The 26,092-nt window shown below is 40.5% G+C and overlaps 1 protein-coding gene across 5 annotated transcripts in view; it reads left to right on the top strand.

The window, feature by feature from the left end:
- Nucleotides 1–15,233, top strand: part of TTLL7 (tubulin tyrosine ligase like 7) — a 291,830-nt gene extending 276,597 nt beyond the window's left edge. For 2 of the 5 annotated variants that reach the window (XM_029618375.1, XM_029618376.1), the window contains exons 22-23: nucleotides 1,872–2,045; nucleotides 13,664–15,233. In XM_029618375.1, coding sequence (XP_029474235.1) covers nucleotides 1,872–2,045; nucleotides 13,664–13,784 — 295 coding nt within the window. In that variant the 3' untranslated portion in view covers nucleotides 13,785–15,233. The remainder of the gene's footprint in view (nucleotides 1–1,871; nucleotides 2,046–13,663) is intronic. The other 3 variants (XM_029618378.1, XM_029618377.1, XM_029618379.1) reach the window with 2 other exon arrangements.
- Nucleotides 15,234–26,092: the final 10,859 nt, after the last annotated feature.

Raw genomic sequence — 26,092 nt, forward strand, 5'->3', positions numbered from 1 at the left:
CGTGCGTCGCGCGCCAAAGGGGCACTCCCCTTTGTGCACTCCCTCCCTCGTGCAACCCTTAGTGTTAACCATTCCCTTGTTTTTATCTCCCTTGTTAACAATTTCCATGTTTATTATTGTTCTATGTATTGACAAAGGAAAAGCTTGATTTCCTGCATTTTTTGTTGGAATGTAAACCGATGTGATATGTAAAATCGAACACCGGTACATAAAAATAAATAAATAAATAAATAAATAAACATTATAGAAACAGGTTTTGTATTGAAAAAGACTGAATTGGTCAACTAGATTAAGCAGTTCAGTTTTTTGTTTTTTTGTTTTTTTTTACTATGGGCGATGTCCCCCAGCATCAAAACTTTGAATGCTTCTATATGACCACATGCATTTCTAAGGATCATCACTGTCCTGCTCAAAATGTATCACTGAAATCAGATTTAAAATAAGGAGGAGACCTGTAGTGTACAATGTAATTTTGAAATACTTTTTATTTAATAAAACCAGCAGGCTTTTATCTTGCTCCTGAAAGAATCCAGGATGACATTTTCCCAGGGCTAGATTTAAAATGGGGATGCCCGTAGGCAATGGGAGCAAGGGGTTGTCTCCGCTGATCCTGTAGCGTGGCCCGGCTCTGCAGCAGCAGGGGCAACTGCAGTGTGGGGCCTGCAAGCCCTTAACCTATGCGAGGAAGCGGGGCACTGCAGAGCCTGTCAGCGTGCGTAGGCTCGCAGGCCCCAGACTGCAGTTGCTCCTGCTGCAGAGGCAAGGAGTGGGGGGGGGGGGGGGATGCTGAGAGAGGAAAGGATCTCAGCAGGGTGATGGTTTGGTCTTATCTCCGATGACTTTTTAGAAATAGGGAGACACCTCCCCCCCCCCCCACCATTGCTTCCCCATTTGAAATCTAACCCATAGCCTATGAAGATGTGGTGCCAGAGGCAGCTGCCTATGTTTCTTCCTTCTAAATCTGGCCCTGCTTTATCCCCCTCTCCTTTTTCTTGTTAGTGGATGCCCGGGTATCCAGGGCGATGTAGTCACCAGACATTATTTGCTGCAGTGATTTGAATGGCAGCTGTAAAGCTGAAATCTGTTAACCTGCTCATATACAGGATGGTAATTAAGTTTATCCGAGCAATGCAATATTACATTTTAAAAGGGCACGGAAAAATAGTAGAGATGAAGAAATGAAGGAGGCAAACTGTAGGGAAGACCTAGCATTTGCAGAGCATTAGTCTCTGGGGTGCGTCATCTGTATCCAGTCAGAGTAGTTTTTGCACCTAATTGGTCATCGTAACGGAAAAACTATTCTGAAATGGATCAGGTATGCAAAAGAAATGAAAATCTCAATTTCCATTACCACTGGAAATGAGACGCAGTTTCTGATATGAACGCATTTCTAGTGTGGTGGTGTTTATTTTGATCACAATAACTGCCTTGCAGAAAAAACAATAACATATATTGCTTATTAGTTTAACCTGATAACAGCTACAAATGTTCATACAGGCACTTATTAAAAAATATATCTGTACTTTCATACTGCAGGACTTCTTTTAAAAGTATGGGACAGACACTCTTGATGTGATCAATCTAAACAGCTGCAGCTGTAATAGCTTCAGGGGAAAAATGAAAAATGGTTTGTGGGGATTTTCAAAATATGAAGATTAAATATCTCTGTTGGTTTTTTTTTTTATTTTTGTTGCTCCCTCCATCTGTCAGTATTTGGATTAAACAGTTTAGGCCTTTTCCAGTAAACAGACCAAGGTTGCATGTCATTCCTCGTAGCTCTCCAATACTAAATCTTCTATATTGGACTAATGCTCTTAGATTGCTGTTTGTGACTGAGAACATGGGGGTCATGGCTGTTTCCTTGCCGACAGGTCCTCCTGGGAGACCATGTTCAGTAAAAGCACAGAGGTGGTGACTCCTCAGGAACTCCAATGCTGCCAGCGCCTGGTCCAGCTTTGTAAAGACTGCGTGCTAGTGGTGTACAAATGTGCAACGGACTCAAGAGAATCAACGATTGGAGTAAACCACGAGTGGGAAGACACGAGGTACATACACCCTAATCCTTTTACATGCTGTTATTGAAAAGTAATAACGCTGGGCTCGGTTCATCCGAATTCGTGACTCTGAAAAATGTATAGTCACAAGTTATTTGTTGACTGCAACAAATACAAATAATCACATCCTGAGTTTAAGGAAAGCTGACTCGAAGGACCTGTGTATCAGGGGAAATCAGAACAAACCCCTCTTGTGCAGGTTTTTGTACAAAGCCGTAGAACAGCCCTTGATTAGAATAGCCCAGTACATTTACCAGTTTTGCTAAAATATGCATGATCCTCATTCTGTTTTTGTGTAACTGGCCTCATTTTCCTAAGGTAACCAACATCTGGAATTGGGAGGAGAAAGAGACACAATAAGAGCAAGAAGCCAGAACACTTGCCTGTATTTCAGTCCCCACATTATCTCGTTTAAATATGCTTCAAACTTATGTGCTCTAATCCTACTGAATCCAGCGGTGAAAAAGAAGAAAATAGGAATCTTTCGTTCCTGGTTAAAATACTTTCATAATTAGAGAGAAGGTAAAGAGAATGGAATATAGAAGTTACAGAGAGCTCACATGTACACAGTACAAGAATAATAGTTATGAAAAAATCTCTCCCCCTTTCCACATTTTGATTTGCACCCATTGCATCCCATCTGCACAGCAGATCAAGGAGAAATAATCCGTTCTCGAGCAATACATTGTTTTCTACTCTAAAGCTTCAATCTTTACTCCACTCTTATGTAACGTAATCTAGCACAGGAAGGAAGGCTCATCTTTCTCAAACTATAAGGGCACCTTTAGCCTTCAATGTTTATCACCTGAAATACCAAACATAGGACAGACATGTTATAAACTGGATAACTACAAGATGTGCACACACAAACATTCATACATTCCACATCTTGTACCCAAACCAGCTAATTATAGACACCCAATCCAAGTAACGCAACTTCATATCTACCTTCTACAATTGAGCAGAACCACTGATATCTCCGATCATTCTCTCTGATCCGATCTCTCTGAACGTTCCACCTCCTCCTGCCTCCTGCAGATCCCACCCTTCAGCCTTCACAGCCTTTTCCTGCAGGCAAGGCAGAGAAAGACAAACACACGTTGTGAAACATGGAGCAGACTATAAATCTTTGCATACTTTGACTAGTCGTGTGCATAAGTCTGAAGCAGGGGCAAGCAACTTTGGTCCTTAAGTGCCTCAGCCCGGTTGGGTTTTCAAGATATCCACACTGAATATGCATGAGATACAGTGGCATGCACTGCCTCCATCGCATGCAAATACATCTCATGCATATTCATTGTGGATAAAGGGGTAACTTAGATTAGTGGATAATTTAATTCTAATCAAATTATATTATAGTGGAAAATTGAATGCAGTGAGGTTAATGAGTATGCTAGGTGATGGGCTAATGTTCTAAGATGGAAGGTATCCTGTCTTGATGTGTTTGTCTGATTGGTTTTGTTACATGATTTTAGCATGTATATTTTGTATAACAAATTTTATGAATGTTTGATTGTTCACCACTTAGAAATTATGATTTGCGGTATATACATTTTAAATAAATATCCTGAAAACCTGAGTGGCTCGTGGCACTTGAGGACCAGAGTTGTCTACCCCTGTTCCACAGCATGGTCCAATCAATGAAGGTGGGTTAAAATTAATGTGATGTAATTACTGATGTGGAACATATTATTGAATTGTGATACAACTGCATACATTGTCCTTGCTGGAACAGTTTGCCAGCATGGTATGCAAATATACAAACATCTGTTTTTCAAGAAAATAGAATTCAAGAAAGCACGGGAATAAGCATTAAGGATCTTTAGTTGTAAAGAAACGAAGGGAAAGCCAGTCTGTGCATTGTAACAGGAAATAATTTGGGAAAACTAAAAATGTATCTTAAGGTACTATTTTGCTGTTATTTTCCCTGTTTCTGTAACAGCTCTAGGAAAATCCATAAATCCAAATCATATACTTTTACACAAAAGTTAGCAAAATAATATTCAGTTTTTATTATTGATTTAGAACCTCATACATGCAGTACATTGGGCTGTAGAGAGTTTAGGAGGGAGAGTTTATAGTTTTGTGATATTGCCTGTTATCTTCCTTAGTCATATGTATTAGGGAATTCTAAATGGGGATTGGCCTCTCACTGTCAGCAGTCAGTTGTGGCCCACTCAGTGAAAGAGTGCAGTGAATAAGTTATACATAAGTGCCAGAAGCTGTCAGAACGATGGGCACTTATGTATTAAGCAAGCGGAAGGAGGTAAGAAGTAAGAACTCTGGGGTTCATATTTAGCCACTGTGAAGCTCGGCTAGTTAGCCAGAGAAAACTGTCCAGCTAACAGCCTGTATATTCAGTGGCATGGATGTGCTGCTGAATATATCTGACTATCCTAAAGTTAGCCAGATACGTTTATCTGGCTAACTTTAAGACAAGTCTACAGGGTGACCAGACTTAGCTGGATAACATATCTGGCTGCCTAAGGTCTGGATTTTCTAAGATCGCAGAGCTCTTTGAATCGCACGGTAACAGAGGGGCGGGCCTGCGAAAACCGGCAGCCATCGCACCATCGCGGTGTTATCGCTGCCGGCTTTCGCATCCAATAGCGCTACCGTGAAAGGTGGTGCTATTGGGTGCACTACTGGCGGCGATAAGGGGGGTTTTACCTTTTCGCCGCCAGTGAAGTTTCCACCGCGTCCGCCCCCAACTCCGCCCCGACTCCTCCTCTTCCGGTGCCGACTCCGCCCCTGTCTAGCTATCGCACGCAAAAAGGGACCTTTTCGTGTGCGAAAGGGATAGAAAATGACCCCCTAAGTTCCCCCCAGTTACACCCCTGGAATGCGCCTAACTTATCTGGACAAATGTTAGCCAGATAATTAGCTATCTGACTAGACTTTAGCTGGATAAGTGCCCAAATATTCATTTAGCTGGATAACTTCTTAGTTATTCGGCTACGTAAATACATCTGAAAATGAACCTCTTTACTCCTCCTGCTCTGCATTTGGGAGCCTTTTGGACGTTCCAGATGAGAGCTGGGATTTACACGAATAGTATTTTGAAGGTAGAGGAGGGAGGTGAGATCAAGCCCACTTAATGCAATGCTTTTAAAAAGAGACTTGGAGGGCTGGAAAGGCGGGGAGATTGGTTGCTGCTTGGCCACTATTTTTTTTTATGTAACTCGGCTAACTTTAGCCCTGCACTTTTTTTTTTTTTTTTTTTAATATATCTCTTTAGTTAAAGACACAGCAGTTACAATAGCATACTCAACAAATGAACAGCAGCCTCCAGCAAACCATGTAATATACAAAGAAATTACCATATGACAGCCTATTATTAGGTGCTCTGGAAAAATGAGAGGACATACTGGTTAAGCAACTAGTAAAATGTTATTCTGTAAAAATGCATGACTGTCTCCATTGCCAATATACTATACCTGCCATATTTTGTCATATATTTCTGTATTAAAAGGTAATCTTATCCTTAACTGCAATATCCATTAATACAGATTTCCAGTGGTTAACATTGTGGTTGTCTTCCAATAATGGATGATTGTAGTACATGCAGCATGTAAAAGACGTTAAAGAAGTGTTTTTTTATTGTGAGGGTAAGATCCACATCTCCTGAACTCCCCATTAAAAATAAAGGGGCTGAAAATTGGATATTATGACCAATAATAACCTGAGTGATGGTTCTAACTTATTCCCAGAAATCCTTTACTATCTGTAATGATTGTGAGTCCTTGAACTGTGGCATGGTTGGTGCAGCCTATTAGGCCCATGCTGACAGCTGGCAAACACGCCCTGGTTTGGGACAGGCTGGAGCTTCGCCTATGCCAGCTCCTTCCTCGCAGGTTGAACCCATGGGTTCCAGGGGCCAGCAGGACGTAGGAGGTTCCCGAGGGCAGTCAGAGAGAATGTCCAGAAATGGGTCAAAGTCAGGGCAGGTAGCAGACAGACAGATACCGGCTTCAAGTCAGGAGTCAGGGCAGGTGGCAAGCAAGGTGTAGTCAGTGGCCATAGCAGAGGTCGATACCAAGCAAGCAAGACAAGGACTGGAGATGAGGAAAAGATCAAAGCAGGAAGGTTGGACGAGACAAGGCTGGATGAAGCAAAGCTGGATAAGGCAAGGCTGGAAGGCTTTGAACGAGGCAGGGCAGGCTGGAAAAGGCATGGCAGGGCTGGACAAGGCAAAGCAGGCTGCACAAGGCCCAGCTCGATAGGAAGCAGGATCAGGAATGTAGGATGACCTATTGCAGAGGCATTGGAGGGGACTGCAGCTGGGGCTTAAGCACCCAGCTGTGCCGACATCATCATGAGGAGCCGACAGGATTTTCCCTCTGTGGGGCCTATAAGTGCAGCTGTGTGCCTAGGGAGTCAGCAGGTGAATGGCGGCATCCATGCTGCTAAGACGGGTCAGCGGCATCAGGCGGTGGCCGGGGTGAGTGCAGCCAGTTGTGGGGCTGACATGTAGCCGGCCAAATGTAACACTATTATACATTCTGAACACATATGAATATATGATGCAGAGCAACCACAGCCCCTCCAGCATAAAGGACTCGGTTCACTAAATTGTGTATAAAATAAAGGATATCCATAGGTATGATACTAAATTTTGAACATTAGTTCTATTATTTTATTACACCAAAAGAGTTTGAGAGTATTTAGACAAATTACTCACCAATCATCTTCATCTAAATTTAGTGATACATCTCTGTTCCACTGTTGTATCAAAGGAGCTAGAGTCTCTGGATCCCTAGTCTCATCCAATAGATACATGTATAAGAGATCAACTTCTGTTGAGGCTTTGATTGTGTCAACAATGTTTCTAGACCTGTACAAGATCATAGTCCCCCATCAGCTGCTATTATTTCCAAAAGTCTTGCTGCCAAATAGTATAATTATAAATCTGGGATATCCAATCCTCCACATCCTCTAGGGAGCTGAAGGACTTGCAATCTTATACAGGGGATCGTTCCTTTCCATACAAAGAAAGAAACAGTTCCATTCAGAGTTTTAAAGGGCTTCTTAGGAATATGACAGTGCAGGTGATGGAATACATAAAAGTCTCAGTAATACCACCATTTTGACCAAATATGCCCAGCCTAATAATGATAGTGGGAAATCAGTCCATCTAGTAACATCATTTTGGATTTTCTTAACTACGTTTGTGTTACATTTCTTGGCTCACAGGGCAGCCCCGTGAGCTGCTGCACTCACCCCTGATGCCATGAAAAACTGGGTTTCTCGTCTGCGGCCAGATGCCACCGAGCTCTTCTCATGTGGCAGGATGCTGACACTACCACCGCCTCCAGTGGCCTCTCCTTAGATATGTGCGCATCCAACCAGTCATCTTTAAAAGGGCCTGTGGTGGGAAAGCCCGCAGTGCCCTAAGATGACGTCAGCCACTAAGCCCTACTTAAGGGCTTCCCAGACCTCCCTGTCTTGCCTCATGGGCTTCCTGTTTTACAGAGGGTGTTGCTACAGCGTTCCTGTTTCCAGCCTCGTCTTGTCTTGCCTTGCCTTCCAGTCCAGCCTCAACCAGCCTTGCCTTCCAGTCCAGCCTCAACCAACCTTGCCTTCCAGTTCAGCCTCATCCCCCTCTTGTCCAGCTGTGACTTCTTTGTTGTTTTCCAGTTTCATCGGTGTGGCTTCCTCCATCTTTGGCTTGTCACTCTGGATCTTGACCTCTCGCTTGGACCTGATCATGATTGTCTGCTGCTTGATCTTGACCTCTTGCCTGGAATTGACTATAATTGCCTGTCACATGGACCTGGCCCCATGCCTGGACCTGACCATTCTTGTCTGTTGCCTGCGCCAACCTTGGCTCTCCTCTGACTCTCTTTAACCTTCTGTGTACCCTGGCTCTGGTGTGTCTCTGGACTCTAGTAACATCTCCACCCTAGGACCCACCTACATCCTGCCAGCCACCAGAATCCAAGGGCTCAGCCTGCAGAGAAGGCAGATGGTAAAGGTGAAGCTCCAGACTGTCCCTTTACATGGTACATTTGCCAGCTACCAGGGTAGACCTCAGGGGTTAACCCTCGAGGCTGCGTCAATTACACCACAGCACAAAGGGCTCACACACTCCCTAGCCCTTATATTTTTATATAATTTAAGTAATAGAAATCATTTAAATGAGATGGTATCTGAAGCACTAAATATTTGATTTCTGAGCCCACTAGTGCTAGATCTTAAATGAAATAAAAGTGATTTTGAATAATTAATTTGATAACCAATTATAACACCATATTCATTAATAAATTAAAGCAAGAATTGAGGAATCACCTTGAGTTAAGTAAAGCAATATATTATTCTCATATAACGATATTTTATGGGTGACGGATTGAATTTGGATTTCTCAATAACCTGTGATTCTCTAATTTTTTGAGCCAGTGGCTCCAATACTAAATTAAACAACATGGGAGAAAGCGGACACCCTTGCCACTTTCCCCTACCAATTTTAAATGTTGATGAAAGGGTATCATTAACCATTATTTGTGCATGAGGGGACCTATATAGAGCATATATCCACTGAAGAAATTGTGGTGGAAATCAAAATTTTTATAATACTAAAAATAGATATTTTCAGGAAATTCTATCAAATGTTTTGTCTGCATATAAGGATGCTATAACTTCTGATATTGTATTGCATTTGGTCATATGTATTATGTTAAACAATCTCCGAGTGTTATTCACCGAATTTCTACCCTTCACAAAGCCAGTCTGATCTGGACCTATTTTGCAAAAATCTTCATATCAGAGTTAATTAAAGATATAGATCTATAGGAGTCACAATTTAGAGAATCTTTCCCTGGTTTAGGTAACAGGGCGATAAAAGCATCTAAAAGATTTCCTGGGTAAAACTCTGGGGTACTGATGTGATTAAACAGATCCATTAATAGAGAGGGTCATGTCCTCCCTAAAATGTTTATAAAAATCAAGATGGAAACCATCTGGTCCTGGACTCTCTTGCAATGCTAGAAGCTTAATTGTTTGGTTAACCTCAAATCCTGTAATTGGCCTTGATATAGTACAGCGAACTGCATCTGAAATATTGGCAAGACAAATGGAACATAGAAAATTCCTCATCTCTTTCTCTGAAGCTGTTATAGGATCTTGATTTTGTATAATATCTGACTTGCTGTATGTATTATTCAACCAGATGACTCTTTAAGAGTGCTGATTACATTAGAATATTTTTAAATATTAATTAAACAAGCCAATAAAATGCCTGGCTTTTTTCTATGTATTGTACTTGCAACATTGTCAGTCATCTCTAACTAGTTGTAAAGATTTCTACGTCTTTGCCAAGCAATTTTTTTTATATTTAGCTTTTAGTTCCTCTATTTTACGAAGTAATTCAGTTTGGGCCAAGAGAAATTGTTTTTTTGTGCTTAAGAAGAAAATTATCTCACCCTTGATAACTGACTTTAGCGTCTCTCAATGCACGCGAGGGTCATATTCAGTAGCTGTGTGATGTGATTGGAATTCCACCCTGAATAGTTCTCTTAATCAATCCATCGAAATTAAATCTTTTCATGTATGATAAATTAAGGCACCATCTAATACGGATTCCTCTGTCTCTAGTAAAATCTACTGTTAAGGAAATGTGATAGTGATCTGACAAATAGGATGCCAAAGTATCACAGTCCAGGATATTCTGCAAGATCGATTGACTACAGAGGAAAAAATCTATCCTACTTATAGATACCATGTCTTGGCGAGTAGTCTGTGTAATCCATTGTAATGGGAAACCTTTCTCTCCAGATATCTTTTAAATTGTATGATGTTCTATAAAGTCATTGGAAGGGGTAGGGTGGCTGTTGGAACATGTGATTTGTCTAATTTTGGATTCAAACAAATATTACAGTCACCTCCCATAATTACATTTTGCACAGGAAAGGTTTTAAGCCTAACAAATAAATTTGAAAAAGATTCCTCTGAATATTGGTTGGGATCATAAACAATAACCACTAATAACTTAGTACCAAATAGTTCCTCCTCCACCATCACATTTCCTATTTATCAATAACGGCAAGTTTTTATTAATAAGGATACTTGTGCCTCTACTTGTGATCAAATATGATGAGACAATCACTGTACCAAAACACACCTTCAATAATTTTTCATATTCAGTTGTACCATATGAGCTTCTTGAAGGATTGTGATAAGTGAACCCAGTTTCTTCAAATATTGTAATATGCGAGTTCTTTTAATAGAATTGGAAATACCTCTCACATTGAGAGAAATTATCTTAAATCTGGAAAGAGCCATCTTGTAATAATAAAGTCATAATAAAACAGTTCCAGTGATAAGTATCAATAATTAAAATATACATTATATCTTGTGACTGAAAAATCCTGTTGCCTAATAATTTGCATAACATTTTCACGACTGTTTCTAATTTTTATTTTTATCCCTTCTTTTGTTACAACATATAACAACCCACAAAAATAAAACCCTAGTAACCACCCACAAAAAATAACAACTTAAATCCCCCTTCCCCACTGTAAGCACCACACCAAAAGAATTATTTTATTTATTTTATTTTATTTAGCCATTTTATATACTGTTGTTCCAAATGAAGATCACAACGGTTTACATCATGACATAATTATAATCAGTACACAATTTCTAATGCCAATTGGCATTTTAACATCAATTACCTCCCTTATTGGCTTACAGATACCAACAATCCACAACTTTTGCAATGCTGAGCAGTTACCATAGAACAGCTCAGATTTGCAAATATAATCAAAAGCAGTAAGATTAGAAAAAATGGAAAATATTAAATATATCCAGCCAAGGTCCATTTGGATCCCTTTTGATCACTGAACATCTTCTCTTTGATATAGGTGAGATAAAGTGGTTTCTCCTTTACACGGAATTAAAACAATATTCCAGGACCAGGGAAATAATGGAAATAACTGAGGGAGCTTGTTGACATCAATCAGATCTTCATTCCAGAAGCTCTGCATGAGTGCCTCATAATTCCATCCTGAATCTTACATCAAAACAATGAGAAACCATAAATTCCAAATTAGGGGGTGTCCGATGCCAGCCAAGTTGTTATTTTGGTGTTATCAGGAGCGGTTTCCAACCAATCCCATATGATCGAAATGCCATATATCCCCTGACTCAGGTTTGAGTGCTAGCCGTAGGTGAATCTGCCTCATTCAGAAAAAACAGCACCTCCTCCAGAGAGTGAAAGACGTTAGGATGACCATTATCCAAAACACGTAGTTTTGCTGGGTATTGCACATGATATGTGAACCCATTTTCTCGCAGTCTGCGTTTCATATAATTGAAACCTTGGTGCAGGTTTTGTACTTAAGCCAAGAAATCCGGGAACAAAAAAATGTGATGTTTATCTCTGAAATTATGAATCCACACTAGTAAAGAGCAAGGCCTGTTGTTTGGTCCAGGTTGCGGTGGCTCTGTTTACTTTGACATGGCCGTTTTTACAAGTGTAATGTACAAGCTCCATTTTGTCACAAACTCTACTGATTCACGGCCCTCTGGTAATCCAACAATGTGGATATTATTATGGCGACTCCTGTTTTCAGAGTCCTCTGCTCTCTATTCTAGCATTTTCGCTGTTATAGTTAAATCATCTATTTTCTGCCATAGATAGCATAGGCATCTACCAGATCAGTAACCCTCAAATCAAAGCCTTCCAGCTTTTCCTCATGTTCCTTAACTGAAGCCACCAGGTTAGCGACTTTTTCGACTACTATAGCAAGGGGTGATTTTTTTTTTGAGAATGTTTCAAAGTACTGTTTAAAGAAGTCCCAAGAAGCAGTGAGAACCTGAGCTTTAGTTTCTGCTTCCTCTCCAGGCAAGTCACCTGTCAGCCATGTTGTATATGTCTTTCTCAGGTTGAGTCGTACTGAATTAATTTTTCTTTGTACTTTCATTTTCCACTCAAAACTTTGTTATAGTGCACCTCTGTCAATATTTAGCATTCATTTTTTCCTTAGAAGACAGCACTCCATGAATTTTTTTAAGGATATATTTAAGGATCGGGTTGGAGCTCACACACCGAGCTGCTAGAGGTTAGCGCATCACATGATCTCTGACCCCTGCACTTTTTCTGCAGAGTTAGCCAGATACAGTAACTTTACCCAGCTCGCCCTCAGTATCAGAATTAGCCAAATAAATTTAAGCCATGTCCTCAGAACCACCCTGCCCTGCCTCTTTTTATTTGGCTCAGTCTTTCAGCGGGGCAGGATAGTTAAAACTTGGGGTTGTCCAGTAAGTCCAAAACTTAGCTGGAAAAAACCCTTTATTGACCTCAAAGTGCCTAATGGAGAGTGATTTTTAAGCCTCTTGTGCAGCTTGCAATTATTTTGTACCCCTGCACTTGCAAACCAATTTTCAAAAGCAAACTCCTGGTGGATTTTCCCTTACAAAATTTGGGGCCAGTGGGGACTACGTTTGCAAAAGTTCCTGTGGATTTTGCAACTGTTTTACATCAGGGTCAACGTATGTGTGATAAAGGATGGCAAGAATTTCAAAATGAAATCCTTGTTCCTACGGTGCCTCCCTTACTCTCAGTCCTGCCTCTTCTGTGGAATAGCTCATGTACTATTCATCCCTGACGGGAAGGCAGTTTTCACCCTGGGGCATTTATCAGAGTAACTGGTTAGCAGCCTGGGCAAATCCCATGGAAAATTGTCACTCTATTGGGCGGGCGGAGGGGGGCAGACTTTTGTACCTGTGCTAAAAGCATGCATGCTACGGACAGCAGTTTACTTGGAGAAATGGCTTTGAAAATTGCACTCTGCATGTCCAGTAGCCGGACGGTAGGCTTAGTTTTACAGAATTTTCTGCTATGATTGACATCCGATGGTAAACATGTACTGCAAAACTAGCATGCCTTTTTCTGCTCAAATGAAATGCTTTTCTCTTTGTACCTTTGCATCCCGGCCCAGTACAAGGTACATTGAGTACCAAAAAACCCCCCAAAAAAACAAAGCACACCAGAAGGCACCCTAACTAAACTACCTGCCCAGAGCAGTTGGTTTCAAAATATATTGGGAAAGAGAAAATGTTTATCATTGCAAGCATATAAAGTTTTCCAGACCTCAAGGGTATTGCAACAGCTGGTTCCATCCAGTTGTAACTATGATGGAACTTGGTGCAACCATATCCAAAACTCCCCCTATTGGACAGAAGTTCCTGGAATATAGCTACACTTTGCACAAAACTATAATTCATCCTATTGTCAGAACTGAAATGCTAAGGACTGGTTTACAATTTGGGGCAAACAGAAAATAAAGGTAGTGCAGTAAGCACTGGGGACCGTTTTCCTGAACATGCTCAATTTAAGAAATGGGCAAAAGTCCCTTAAATGTATTTTGCCCCAGTTTTTGTTTTTACAGTTTCCTATGTGGAATTGTTTTTTTCCTTGCCAGAGGTTCAAGTTAAATCCATGTGTGCAAGGAAGTCAACGTGCAGGCTCTTTCCCATTTTGTTCTTTTGCTTTACTCTTGACTGGAACTTAAATCTGGCCCAGAGATGTTACTGTTACTAAATGAGCAATGCAATTATTGGATCTTGCTGCCTGTCGTGATTCGGCTTTTCTTTTGTGAACCACTTTTTAGGAATTTCCTGCCAACAACGTCGCAGTTCATCACGAAAACATCATCTTCAAACTTCAGCCACAGTTCAAGCGGGACGTCCCGCTCCAATGTGTTGTTTGCATCCAGATTTGGCCCGTTCTGAAGAAAGAGGAAAGCAGTGCAGGAACGGACCTTATTTTAACCGATGGAGCTGAATAGAATCACTGCGCGCTACATGTTCCACCCGAGACATGACCAGCCGGCAATCCACCTGTTTCCAAAATATGTGAATGTTTCCAACTAGGTTTCTAAATGATTCTTTTTCTGCTAGAAATGTTATTTTTGGCTGCAGAGAGTACAAAGTGTATTTGATCTGGAGATCTCATTAGAGTGTTATTTTATTTTATAGGTGCATTGGCTTTCAGTTCTGTTATTTATTGTGAAATATTGTTTATTTTTTTATTTTTTTAGAAATATGTTGATCATTTGTTGGCAAACATACAACACAAGCTGCTAGAATGCCGTGGACTCCTGCAGGTAATCTGGGAACACCATAGCTTTGCATGAAGCTATTCACATGTCATCCCCAGCCCCATGGAAATCTGCTGGTTTTAGTGGTCTGCACTGCAAATGAGAAGGTGATGGAGCAGGAGCAAATATGGGCAAAAATAACTACCTAACATAATTAGTTTGTACTATAGACTTGCAAGAACTAGAGAAACCAAATCCAATTTACAGCCCTCCATTTTAAAAAAATGTTCTTTGTGGGAAAAACCAAAATCTTGAAACTAGAAAGGTTATTTTTCAGATTGGGTTGGTGCAGACTGTTTTTAATATTTCTGTAAGTGGTTGGTGAGGACAATCCAATGGGTAGATAAGATAAGCCAAAGTAACTCTAGTTTTTAAAGACTGAGCGTTTTCTTGGATCGTCCATCAGATTCCTTCAGTCTTCTGCCATCCAGTGGCATTGGGACCATACCTCTAGTCTAAACATAGCCATGCAGGATATTGAACAAATCCAGCCTTCTTCATAAACGAGAACACTAGATCCTGATTCACTAAGGCTTTTTTTTATCCATTCACTGTCTATGGGTAAAAGGGCTTATGTGAATAAGGACCTTTGAGGCTTAATTCGATTTTAAATGTTGCAAAAATAATCTTTTGGACAGGAAGTAAGTTGTTTAATTATGTTTGTTTTCTTACATTGAGGTACATTATGTATTAAATAATTTGAAATGTTGGGGGAAGTGGAAGTCCAGATTCCTTGTGAAAGTATTTATTACGATCAGTCTGCTGTATAGATGGTTTATTTTTTTTTTTAACACCATCAGACATGATATTGATAGTTACCTTTAGTGATGCTGTGAGAAAATGTTTGGAATCTGCTGATTTTCGGGCTCTATTCAGCAGCAAAAGATTGGCTGAAAATGGCTATGTGGTTCCTTTCCACCACCGTTTGGAATATATTTTGTTCAGACTGCTGACACCTGTTGTAGGGAGCCACACAGTCGCATGGATATAATTTAAGTGATTTTTTTCCTTTCCCCTTTGCAGTGTTTTTTTTTTTTTTTGGCCTTGTTCATTAAGTACAGATACAAGTTTTAGAACTTACCTTTTTGATTCTGGATTTCAGCTGCTTTGAGAAATCTAATTTGCCAGTTTGGTGCTTACTTTTTGCTGGCAAAAGACAAGTAGTTAAATCATGTTAATTTTTAATTTTTTACATGCTAAAATAACATTTCTTGGTCTCTTGCCTATTAGAGATTGTTCTCTTTCAGTGCTTCTTTAAAAATCCTGCCATTCCTGTCATAACTTAAACAGATTCTTCTCAAGTACTCAGACACAGCCCATTGACTGGGACATCTGTCTGACATGGGAGTTATTTTGTCCACAGAGTGCTACAGGAATCAGTCAGAGAGAGCTACTTGCCTTTGAGTGCTGGATAAGTCTCTTCCACGTGAGTCCTGCCTCCGTGTGCCACAGACAGATCTTTTGATGAACCACACTCTTGATAAAGATGTGCAATCAGGTTGAAATAATAAACAGTTTCTAAACTTTGACTAAGGTGCATGGATACATAAACCTGTTACCTAGTAGTCCTTTGGAATTAGTTTGATCATCCTCAAACTGCAGTATGCCGTCTTAATGTAACTTTTATTCATATAATCTATTAATGATATACTGTTGTCTAATGAACTGTAGTGTTTTGGATTCACTTCATATTCTTGGTCAAAAGCTCTAAAAGTAGTAGATGTAAAAATAAAACTAGAAGAAGTGATCAAAACAAGGAACCTAGAATAAATTAACAGAGCACAAAACTTCAAGCATCAAGAAAGTTTTGCAAAAGGAGATTTGATTTTTAGCAATTGTATTCTAATAATTCTCTGTTTGGAAGGTTAATGCATGTGAGCAGCAGTAAGGAAGACAGAGAACATTGGATGTTTAAAGTTTGAGAGTATCACCCACACTCGGGAACAGCAGTGTATTGTTAAAGTGTGAAGTTATCGGCTGCATCTGAGTTTCTCAGATAAGTGCAGCAGAGGTGCTTAAAGTGATGCCATTCGGGTCAAGATAATGAGAAACACAACTTTTTAAAAGAAGGATGTCGGTGTACTATAATACATTTGATACCATTTTAATAATACCTTTTCTGAGGGGGTGGGGAATTTATTGCTGTTATTTTTCATTGTTTTTGATATGTAGCTGAAGGTGCAAGAGCCCTGAGCTGCCACATTGCTGTGACTGATATTTGATCACAGTTTTAACATCTCTGTGGAGCTCAGTGGGAAGGAGCAATCCTCTTATTTCAATGTACCCATCTTTGCTGCTATACACTGGAGGAATACGAAGGTAAAAAAAAAGTCTTGTAAAAAAAGGGATCTCAAAAGCTTTGTTTCACAAATTAACATTGTCGAGTTCATTTTCAAAAGAGTTGTGCACATAAAATAAGCATATATGCATATAAGTAGCTTGTATTTGCACACAAGCTATTTTCTATAGATAAAAAGGATGAGCGTTATTTTTGGTTTTGCATGCAAATTTACCTGCAGAAAAAGACATTCTAGAGTGGAACCAACATAAGTTGCTATTTTATAAGAGATTTCCACAAATACATTAGACAAGTCATTTGCATGATTTTACACTGCTGATTGTGTAGCACAAATGATAGAGTCATCTGTTGCCTGCTATCGGCTGGGTGGGAGGAGTGCAGGGTGAAGTACTAGGAGGGTCTCAAAGAACTGGGGATGGACTGGGTGAACTGGTAGAGGTATCAGCAAACTGGTCATTTTAATTACTTGCACATGTTTTAAAATTATGCCGACTTCTGCATATAAATCAGGGTTTCACGTGAGCAATTTTTAATTTTTTGTGTGTGCATGTTTATAAATTAGGTAGAAAAAGCATGCACTTCAACGCATTGCTGATACTCACGCATAAATGAAACAGATTTGTCTATGTAAGAGCGTAAGAGCTTGCCATACTGGGTCAGACTGAGGATCCAACAAGCCCAGTATCCTGTTTCCAATAATGGCCAATCCAGAACCTGGGAGGATACCAAACTGTAAACAGTAGGGGGATGGGCAAACATATTTTACTCACATCTTTTATAATCTACACTTAGCAGGTACACACAGGTTATAAAATACTATAATAGATCTCGAACCACACATATAGACGTGTATACAGGGGGCCACATGGAATTGTTTGAAAGTTATCCTTCTTGGACCTATATAAATTAAATGACATTTCTATGCATGTTCCAAGGAAATGAGGGTCCTACTATTTTGTGCCTCTGTGGCTTGAGCTTCCTCTATGGCTTTCATTTTCTCCTGTGGGTGCAGCAACAATTATGAAACAAGATGGACCCAGCATCCAGCTGTAGTTAAGTCTCTGTTTCTTCAGTTTGCTTGTCTGTGCTGCTGCCCATTCACACTCAGCTAACCCTGATGGCCTCCCTTCAAGCACAGTAATCAGCAGTGGAGCCCAGGTGACTAAAGGTAATCTAGGGAAAGAAAACAGATTGCCCACAATTCACTCAAAAGAAAGGAAGGTCCCGATACTCATTCTACTAGGACTGCTGGAGTTTTATCTGAAAAACCGAAACAAGAAAACATGGAGATGAGTGGACATTTCAAGATGGCCAGTTTCCTTCATTAGAACAGGACTTGGCATTTGGTTGTGACTTTGTGATGTGAGTTAACCTTGTAACAAGTGCATCATTAAGTGTTGGAGATACTTTTTCCCTGTAGGAAGTTAGGCAAGAAATAGAGTCGAGGCAGCTTTACAAATGCTCGGTGTCAATCAGTGCCAGGGCAGCTTCAAAAATACTTGCTAACATCACAGTGTGCTCTGACCGACCTGAGATTTCAAGAGATGTTACCTGGACTGGCCTGGTTCCCTATAGAAGATTAAAAAAAAAAAAAAGGATTTTAAGCGTCAGGAGCATCAAGAGCATAGGAAATGTGTGAGCTGGGGAGGGGTCCCTTTCTATAGTTTGTATTTGAATGAAATTGGATGAGGAATTCAAGTAATGGGGGAAGGGGGATGTAGGCAGACAGATATTTAGACATACTCAGTCCAGTGCTATATCGTATGCTGAGCCTTGCACACAGGCTAACGAGCTCTTGGATGCACGTTTTGGACACACTAGGCTAATGCCCGATGAAATAATGTGATTAGCGCATCCAAAATGTGGGTCCAAACCAGCGCATAGCTAATAGCACTTATCACATGTAAATGCAAGTAGCTATTACCCCGATGCAAAAAATCACCGTGTGCCCGATGTGCTCGTTTTGATGTGGAAAACGTAATGCCAGCCCCAGGACTGGCATTACATACTCTGAACTGTCTAAAACACCCCCCCACAAAGCCACAAAAAAGCCCAAAATACTGCTTTTCTGAGTTCCTTCTACTTAGTAGAATCCACAGGGAGCAGCATGACAAATTTTCTTTACCGGCAGTCAGGTTAGGAAAATGGACGCCCATTAATTGAGCGTCTGTTTTCCTAACCGGCGCACAACCATTTCTCCTGGGCACCCAATGCCATGGACTCGCTAGGGATGCACAATTTATCCCCGGCATGTCCTTTTCAGTGCAACCTCTCATTTAAATAATACATTGCGTGCCAGGAAAGGTGGCTGGGCATGTGTTAGGAGAGCGAGCGCTCAATCACGAGCGCCCATTTTACATGAGCCGATATTGCATCGGCCTAATTGATCTTATAAGGCCAGTTTCCCTAGAGAAAATGAGTACAGGGCTTCCCCAACTGTTTGTTTTTTTTATATCTACAATGAATATGCAGAAGACAAATCTGCATATGCTAATGTATATCATGCATATTTATTGTGGATATCCTGAAAACCCAGCCAGCTTCCTAAGGACAGGTTTGAGAAGCCCAGAACTAGACTAAAAATGTACTTTCTTAAAGTTTATTTTAAATATGAATAAACCCTAGTCCTGATTACAAATTACAAAAAGAGGGAATCTGGCTTCATCATGTAGCATATAGGTTCTTAACTTCAGCCTTTGAGGGTCACATACAGCTCTGGTTTTCAGGATAACCTTTTGTGCACTTATTAAAAAAAGCTGAATGATTAAATTTAGGAGCCTATTTTCAGCTGAACTTAGGCACCAAAGTTTTCCACTGAAAATTCACATAAATTTAGGATCCTAAAATTTAGGTACCCACATTTAGGCCTGCTATTCATTTTCCTAGATTTAGGATCCTAATTTAGGTGCTTGGGTCTGAAAATCAGTGCTAAGCTCCTAACTTTGTTTCACCCTCTAACTTCACCCTGTAAGCACCCACTTTTTAGGCTCCTAAATTAAGGAGAGTAATGAAACTAGGAGCCTAAACTTACAGAATCAGCACTAGAAAAATTTCAAAAGGGCCAATTTAGGAGCCTATCTCTAAACGTTAGGAGTCTAAACCCTTTGAAAATTGGCCTCTTTGTTTTTAGACGTACAATATCTGCAGATCAATCTGATGGATATTCATTGTGGATATTTGATTATGTATTGTTTTGAACTGGTGTAAACTGCCATGATTGGTCCTTTGGTAGACCAGGAATGTGGTATAGAAGCTCAAGATTAGATCAAGCCTAAGTCCTGGAAACCAGATTTGTTTGTAACCTTTGAAGACTGGGAAATGAAAATCCATGATGTACAGCCCATTGTCATAATTCCTAAGAGCAGTGGCACTGGCTAAAGCCCTCCCCAGGGAGAATTTATTAATGCAATAATAACTGAAGAATAGCAATGTTTTTATTTAGAAACAGGCATTGTAGGGACTATTAGACTCTGTTAGTGGGGTTAGTTGTGATGTGGGGGTAGTTTTGAGACACCATAACATATTCCTTTGTGATCTTTCTCTAAAAAGTTTAAAATGGGGGAAAATGTCAAAATTCAATATACTTTTGTAAGTGGCAGCAAATCTGCTATGCCATGCAAGTAATGGGCAGCAAAGGTCACCTCCTGTTTTCTTGTGTGTGTGGGGGTGGGGGGGGGGGAAGAAATGTTTTTAAAAATTTTTTCCATTAGGCCTTTGCTGTAAGCTTTACTTTGTTCCTGTGTGTAACACGAGTGGTAAGATTTACAGAGGGGCGCCACTAAAGGATTACTATAATTTCTTTATTTGCCTTGCATCTATCCTCTGATTTTGTATTCTTTATGTATTTCATATGCCCCTCGAATGCTATTATTGCCCAGAATGCACTGGGTTTACATCCCAGTATTAGAACTTTGCTGATTCCAAAACGTTTCGACAAAGAACATAGCTCATTTATGTGAACAATCAGATATATGTTGATTAGCTTCAGAGCTATAGGGTTATCCCAGCTGGCTGTGGGAGATGGAGGTATAGGAACTTTTTTTTTTTGCTTTTTAATTTAATGTGAAAATGGTGAGCAATGGAATAAAGGCTTCTGCCTGTTTGTCAACAGTTTCTTCCCCTATGTTGCTGAAATTTGCTTGTGCTCTATTTATTTATTTACTTATTTTTGAATGGCCCAAAGGGAAACTTTACAAGCATGACAAGCATTTTAGGTCACCAGAGAGCATGCTCACTTGCAGCTTCCTGTCATTGGCATTGTGCCACTCCATCGACCAATGGCCAATAAAAAAAAATGGAAAATGCATATGAAACCAAGAGAAAATGATCAGTAAGATTTCAAAGATTCCGTTCAGCCTGCCACCAGCTTCACTCTGTGGGAAATCCTTTTAACCCTGCATGTGCTATCTTTGAAAGATAGAAACCAGTCTTTATTTAGTATCTCCCCATCTTACCCCTACAGGTAACCATTAGGATACTAGGTTAACAAAAATATGTTTTCTGTCTGGTGGCCGAGAGTGATATGGGTGTCTGGAGTGCTACATTAACTTATTTCCTCCTACAGTTCACTGTAGATTTTCCATCAGAATGTTGACATCAACAATCATTAAAAAGTGCAGGGTTTTTTTTTTATATCTTTTAAGCAACCAGTCATGTTGTACCTTTAGAAGAGATTTTGTTTATGAGGTCACAGTGTCAGCAGGCTGATCATGAGCCTAGAGCCAGCGGTAAGCCAGAAATAGCCAAAAAAAAAAAAAAAGACAGACTAAATCTTATATCTGGAATCCCTTGTACATAATTACCCATGGGAAAGAAAATGATGCTATCATGGGAAGGTGCCCACTTTTAACATTTTATCATGTGATTGCTCTGTGTCTGGGGATGACAGGCATTCTACATCTGTTTGCACATTTTTTTTTTGTACTGTAATTATAATTTTTCCTTGTAAGGTACTACATGTTTGTCAGTTTTTTTATGTTGGAAAAATGTAAAGCACGTATATATCCTTTGCACATGCTGGAGTGGTTTGCAGCAATGAGTAGATAATGCATCAAACTTGCATCTTTAAAAAGAAAACAGCTTTTTAAAATTGCAGATGGTTACCTTATTAATTCTAATTAAGTCTCATTTGAAAGATGTTGCCACAGGAGAGGAGAGACATCCTTGGGGTGTGCTTGGCTCGGTGCAACCACACCATGTGGTTGCAGGTGCTGTGACATTTGACTGGATTGTTGTGAACTCCACCTTGGAGGCTGCGCCAACCAGAACCCTGTGGATGGGAATCGGGGTGCACACCATCTACAAGTGCTTCACTGTCCGCACCTGAATGCACATGTTGTTGCCTTCAAGAGTATGCTTGAAATAAATAGCAGCACAATATATAATTAAGATAGCAATGTTATGCCCTTGCATGTGATAGATGTAGAATAAGGAAGCTGTAATTACTTAGATATGTATGATAATAGGAATACATATTTAATATATGGAGGCTGCAATACCTTAGCAATTAATTTATTTTTAAATACTAACATTGTAGCACTGGAAATGCTCATCTTCCGGTTACGTTGTAAGGATGATGTGATGAATGTTTGTATGTCCTATTGTACTGGCTTCACTAGCACAATAGGGCTAACTTTTCTGTCATTAAAATCAAATTCAGTAAATTAAATCTTTTCACTTGCGTATTTTTTGCCTCTCTCTCCTCCCCCCCCCGAGTTAACTTTGATGCACTTCTCATTTCACAATTTTAAAAAACGTGTAATTTAGCTATAGCTCCGAACATTATCTGTGCTCACTCGGTTGCAGCAGAGGCAATCTATAGATGCTACCTCTAGCTTGTTATGCCCTGCTAGGCAAAAGGTGGCTGAGATGTATTCAACAGTATGCTAACGGCTGCACTCATTAAGATAAAGGCAGAAAGTGATCTTTTGCTCTTTTCCAGAGACATTTTCTAAATCCTGCTGCAAATACTTCACTGAGATGCCTGGAAGAGATTTTTATTTATTTATTTTTTTTATAAATTCTTGGAAGCTTTAGAGCATACAGGAAGCTGTTAAACTGTCACAGCATGATGTCACAGTTTGAAAAGCTTTGCAAGCTTAGGAAAACAAGGGATAGTTAAACCAATTGGGGGGAAAAAAATCTGAAAACAGGGTCTAAAACATGAGTTTTAAGTTGACAGAAAGTGATGAAAGCTGTTATGACAGATACTGCAAAAGTCATCTTGGGTCAGATATAGCCAGCCTGGTCTGAGCAGAAATACTGTGTTCTTTTTAAGGCAGAATTGTTGCTGATATTGGAACAGGATGATTGAGAGAGGGTCAAAGGATAAAACAAAATGCATTTGATGTTTAATTGATGGGAATCCAAGTAACAACACAATTTAACCCTATCTGGTGTGTGTGTGTGTGTTATGTGTATGCATAAAACCCATTTGTTCTTTTGCAACCTCTAGTTGTATGCTTAGGCAATGCATATGGTATAATGCATGGATAGTTACAAAAATACAAATTCCAATCAAAACCTAACATTTAAAAAGCTAAGACTTTATGTCCTGAAGTATTGGTTTGTGTCAAAGCTAAGACTTTATGTCCTGAAGTATTGGTTTGTTGCAGAGGTACTCTTGCAGTCCTGGAGTGCCACAAATAGGTCTGGTTTGCAGGATATCCACACTGAATGTCTATGGGAAATATTTGCATGCACTGCCTCCATTGCATGCAAATATATCTCATACATACTTATTTTGAATATCCTGAAAATCAGAACATTTTGTGGCACTCCAGGACCAGAGTTGCCTATCTTTCATTTATTGTAATAATTCCAAAAGACAGTTATATAATTCTCAGATAAGATTTAACAGATTTTACAGAGCTTTTGAAAGTATAACTATGTAGATAACTGGCGGGCTGATGCGGTAAAGTGCGCTCAGGCTGAACGCACTGTTAGCCCCCGTTTGGCCGCGCGTTTTCGACGTGCTATTTTTACCCCTTATACAGTAAGGGGTAATAGTGCGTGGAAAATGTGCGGCCAACCCCCCCCCCGAAACTAATAGCGCCCGCAACATGCAAATGCATGTTGATGGGCCTATTAGTCATTCCCGCGTGATACAGAAAATAAAATGTGCAGCAAAGCCTCACATTTTACTTTCAGAAATTAGCACCTACCCAAAGGCAGGAGGAGTTAATTTCGGCCGGCACCGGGAAAGTGTACAGAAAAGCAGAAAAAACTGCTTTTCTGTACACCCTCCGACTTAATATTTATTTATTTATTTATTTATTTATTTATGTATTTATTTATTTATTTATAGTTTTTTTATACCGATTTTCCTGCATAAAATGCATATCAAACCGGTTTACAATGAAACAGAATAAGCAGGAAGTAAAATTCCTTAGTCTAATACATTTAAACGTCAATAATGAAATAATTTTAAACAAAGCAAAAAGCTAAATAACATTAATAAAAGTTAAATTATTAACATAAACATAAATATAATTATATTAGAAGGACCACAAAGGTTAGCACAAAGGGGAAAAACGCCTGGTGGAATCGCGTCGTTAATCGGGTCGCCGCTGGCTGGTCGATCTGACGTCGGGGGGGGGCGGGTCTTCACATCACTGATTTTCTCTTTTAACATCTCAGTTCATTTTTACTATTTTTTTGTGTCTTTTTCTCACAAGATGTAGTTTTCTTTAAGTGCCCGATGGTAGTGGGCTGCCCCTCTGTAACAGCGCCTGTTATATCATATAATATCATAGTGATATTAAGTTGGAGGCCCCAAAAATTAAAAAAAATTAAAAATTAAAAAAAAAATAAATTAAAAATCTGCCCACGGCCAGCGGGTTGGAAGACGGATGCTCAATTTTGCCGGCGTCCGTTTTCCGAACCTGAGGGTTCCGAATCAGAGGGTTTGAGAACCGATGCCGGTAAAATTGAGCGTCAGCTGTCAAACCCGCTGACAGCCGCCGCTCCTGTCAAAAAAGAGGCGCTAGGGATGGGCTAGTGTCCCTAGCATCTCCTTTTACCATGGGCCCTCATTTGCATACGGGCCGATACTGAATCGCGCGCCCAGGAGAGTGGCCTGGCAAGTGCTGGGAGAGCGGGTGCTCGCTGGCTCTCCCGTGGGTTTTTCTGGCTCTGCCCGTGGGTTAGTTAGATGGATACTAGCTAGTTAAAACTTTATCCTTCCAAATCAATGGTTTTCAACTCATTTCTCAGTTCACATTTAGCCAGTCAGGTTTTCAGGAGGTCCACAATAAGGGGCGGATTTTCAAAGGCCCGCGCGCGTAAATCCTTCCGGATTTACGCGTGCAGGGCCCTTGCGTGCCGGCGCACCTATTTTGAATAGGCCGCTGGCACGCGTAAAGCCCCGGGACGAGCGTAAGTCCCGGGGTTTTTGTAAGGGGGCATGTCGGGGGCGGGGCCTACTGACGCGGCGTTTCGGGGGCGGGCCCGGGGGCGTGGTCGAGGCCTCCGGGCCAGCCCCCGGGACCGGAGGACGGAGCAGGGCTGCCGGCCGACGCGCACAAAGTTACGCCTGCTTCTAGCAGGCGTAACTTTGCCGACAAAGGTAAGGGGGGGGGGGGGGGGTTAGGTAGGGGAAGGGAGGGGAAGGTGCGGGGAGGGCGAAGGAAAGTTCCCTCCGAGGCCGCTCCGAAATCGGAGCGGCCTCGGAGGGAACGGAGGCAGGCTACGCGGCTCGGCGCACGCAGGCTGCCGATTTTGCGCAGCCTTGCGCGCGCCGACCCCAGATTTTATAAGATACGCGCGGCTACGCAGCTACGCGCCTGCTGCGCGAACAAAAGTACGCGCTCGCGCAACTTTTTAAAATCTGCCCCTAAATGTGCATGAGATAGATTTGCATACAATGGAGGCAGTGCCTGCAAATCTATCTCATGCATATTCATTGTGGATATCTTGAAAATCTGAAGAGCTAGGTGTGTGCCCCAAGGTTGAAGAACCACTGTTCCAAATGAAGGGCCTGATCAGTGTTTCTCAACCTTTTCCTGGAAGCACACCCATTCAAGATTGACCCAATGAATATGGATTAGATAGATTTGCATATGCTGGGTCTCTGCTGTATGCAAATCTACCTCATGCATATTCATTAATAATATACTGAAAACCCAACTGGTTAGGTATGCCTCTTAGGAGAGGGTTGGAAAACATTGGACTAAGGTTTTTTCCCATTTACATAGAATGGGAGAAAAAACATAATACATCAGACTCTTTATGTCAAAGTGAAGCAAAATTGTTGAAGGATAGATTATTTTCTCATAACGTTTCTAAAATTTTCTTTTTAATCTGAAATGCTTATAGTGAATTTTATGCTTGTGAAAGACTGAGAGCACTAGCAACACAAGTTCACCAATTATCCACAGAATAGTTGCAGTTCAGTCAGTAGGCACTAGGCAGTAGTCCCTGAGGGACTATCTCTAAGGGTGAGAGGATAATACAGTCTGCCTGCCAAGATTACAAACAATATCACCAGTTAGTGCCAAACTGTGCTGGTAGGGTTAGCGATGTAGATATTTATTTATTTAGTCATTTTCTATACCGTCGTTCCAAGTGAGGATCTCAGTGGTTTACCTCATGACATAAATATCATGGGTAGACAAGTTACATTCAAGTAGATGTGTTTAAAA

This window comes from Rhinatrema bivittatum, chromosome 10 (assembly GCF_901001135.1).
Source record: "Rhinatrema bivittatum chromosome 10, aRhiBiv1.1, whole genome shotgun sequence".
Taxonomy (NCBI): Eukaryota; Metazoa; Chordata; class Amphibia; order Gymnophiona; family Rhinatrematidae; genus Rhinatrema; species Rhinatrema bivittatum.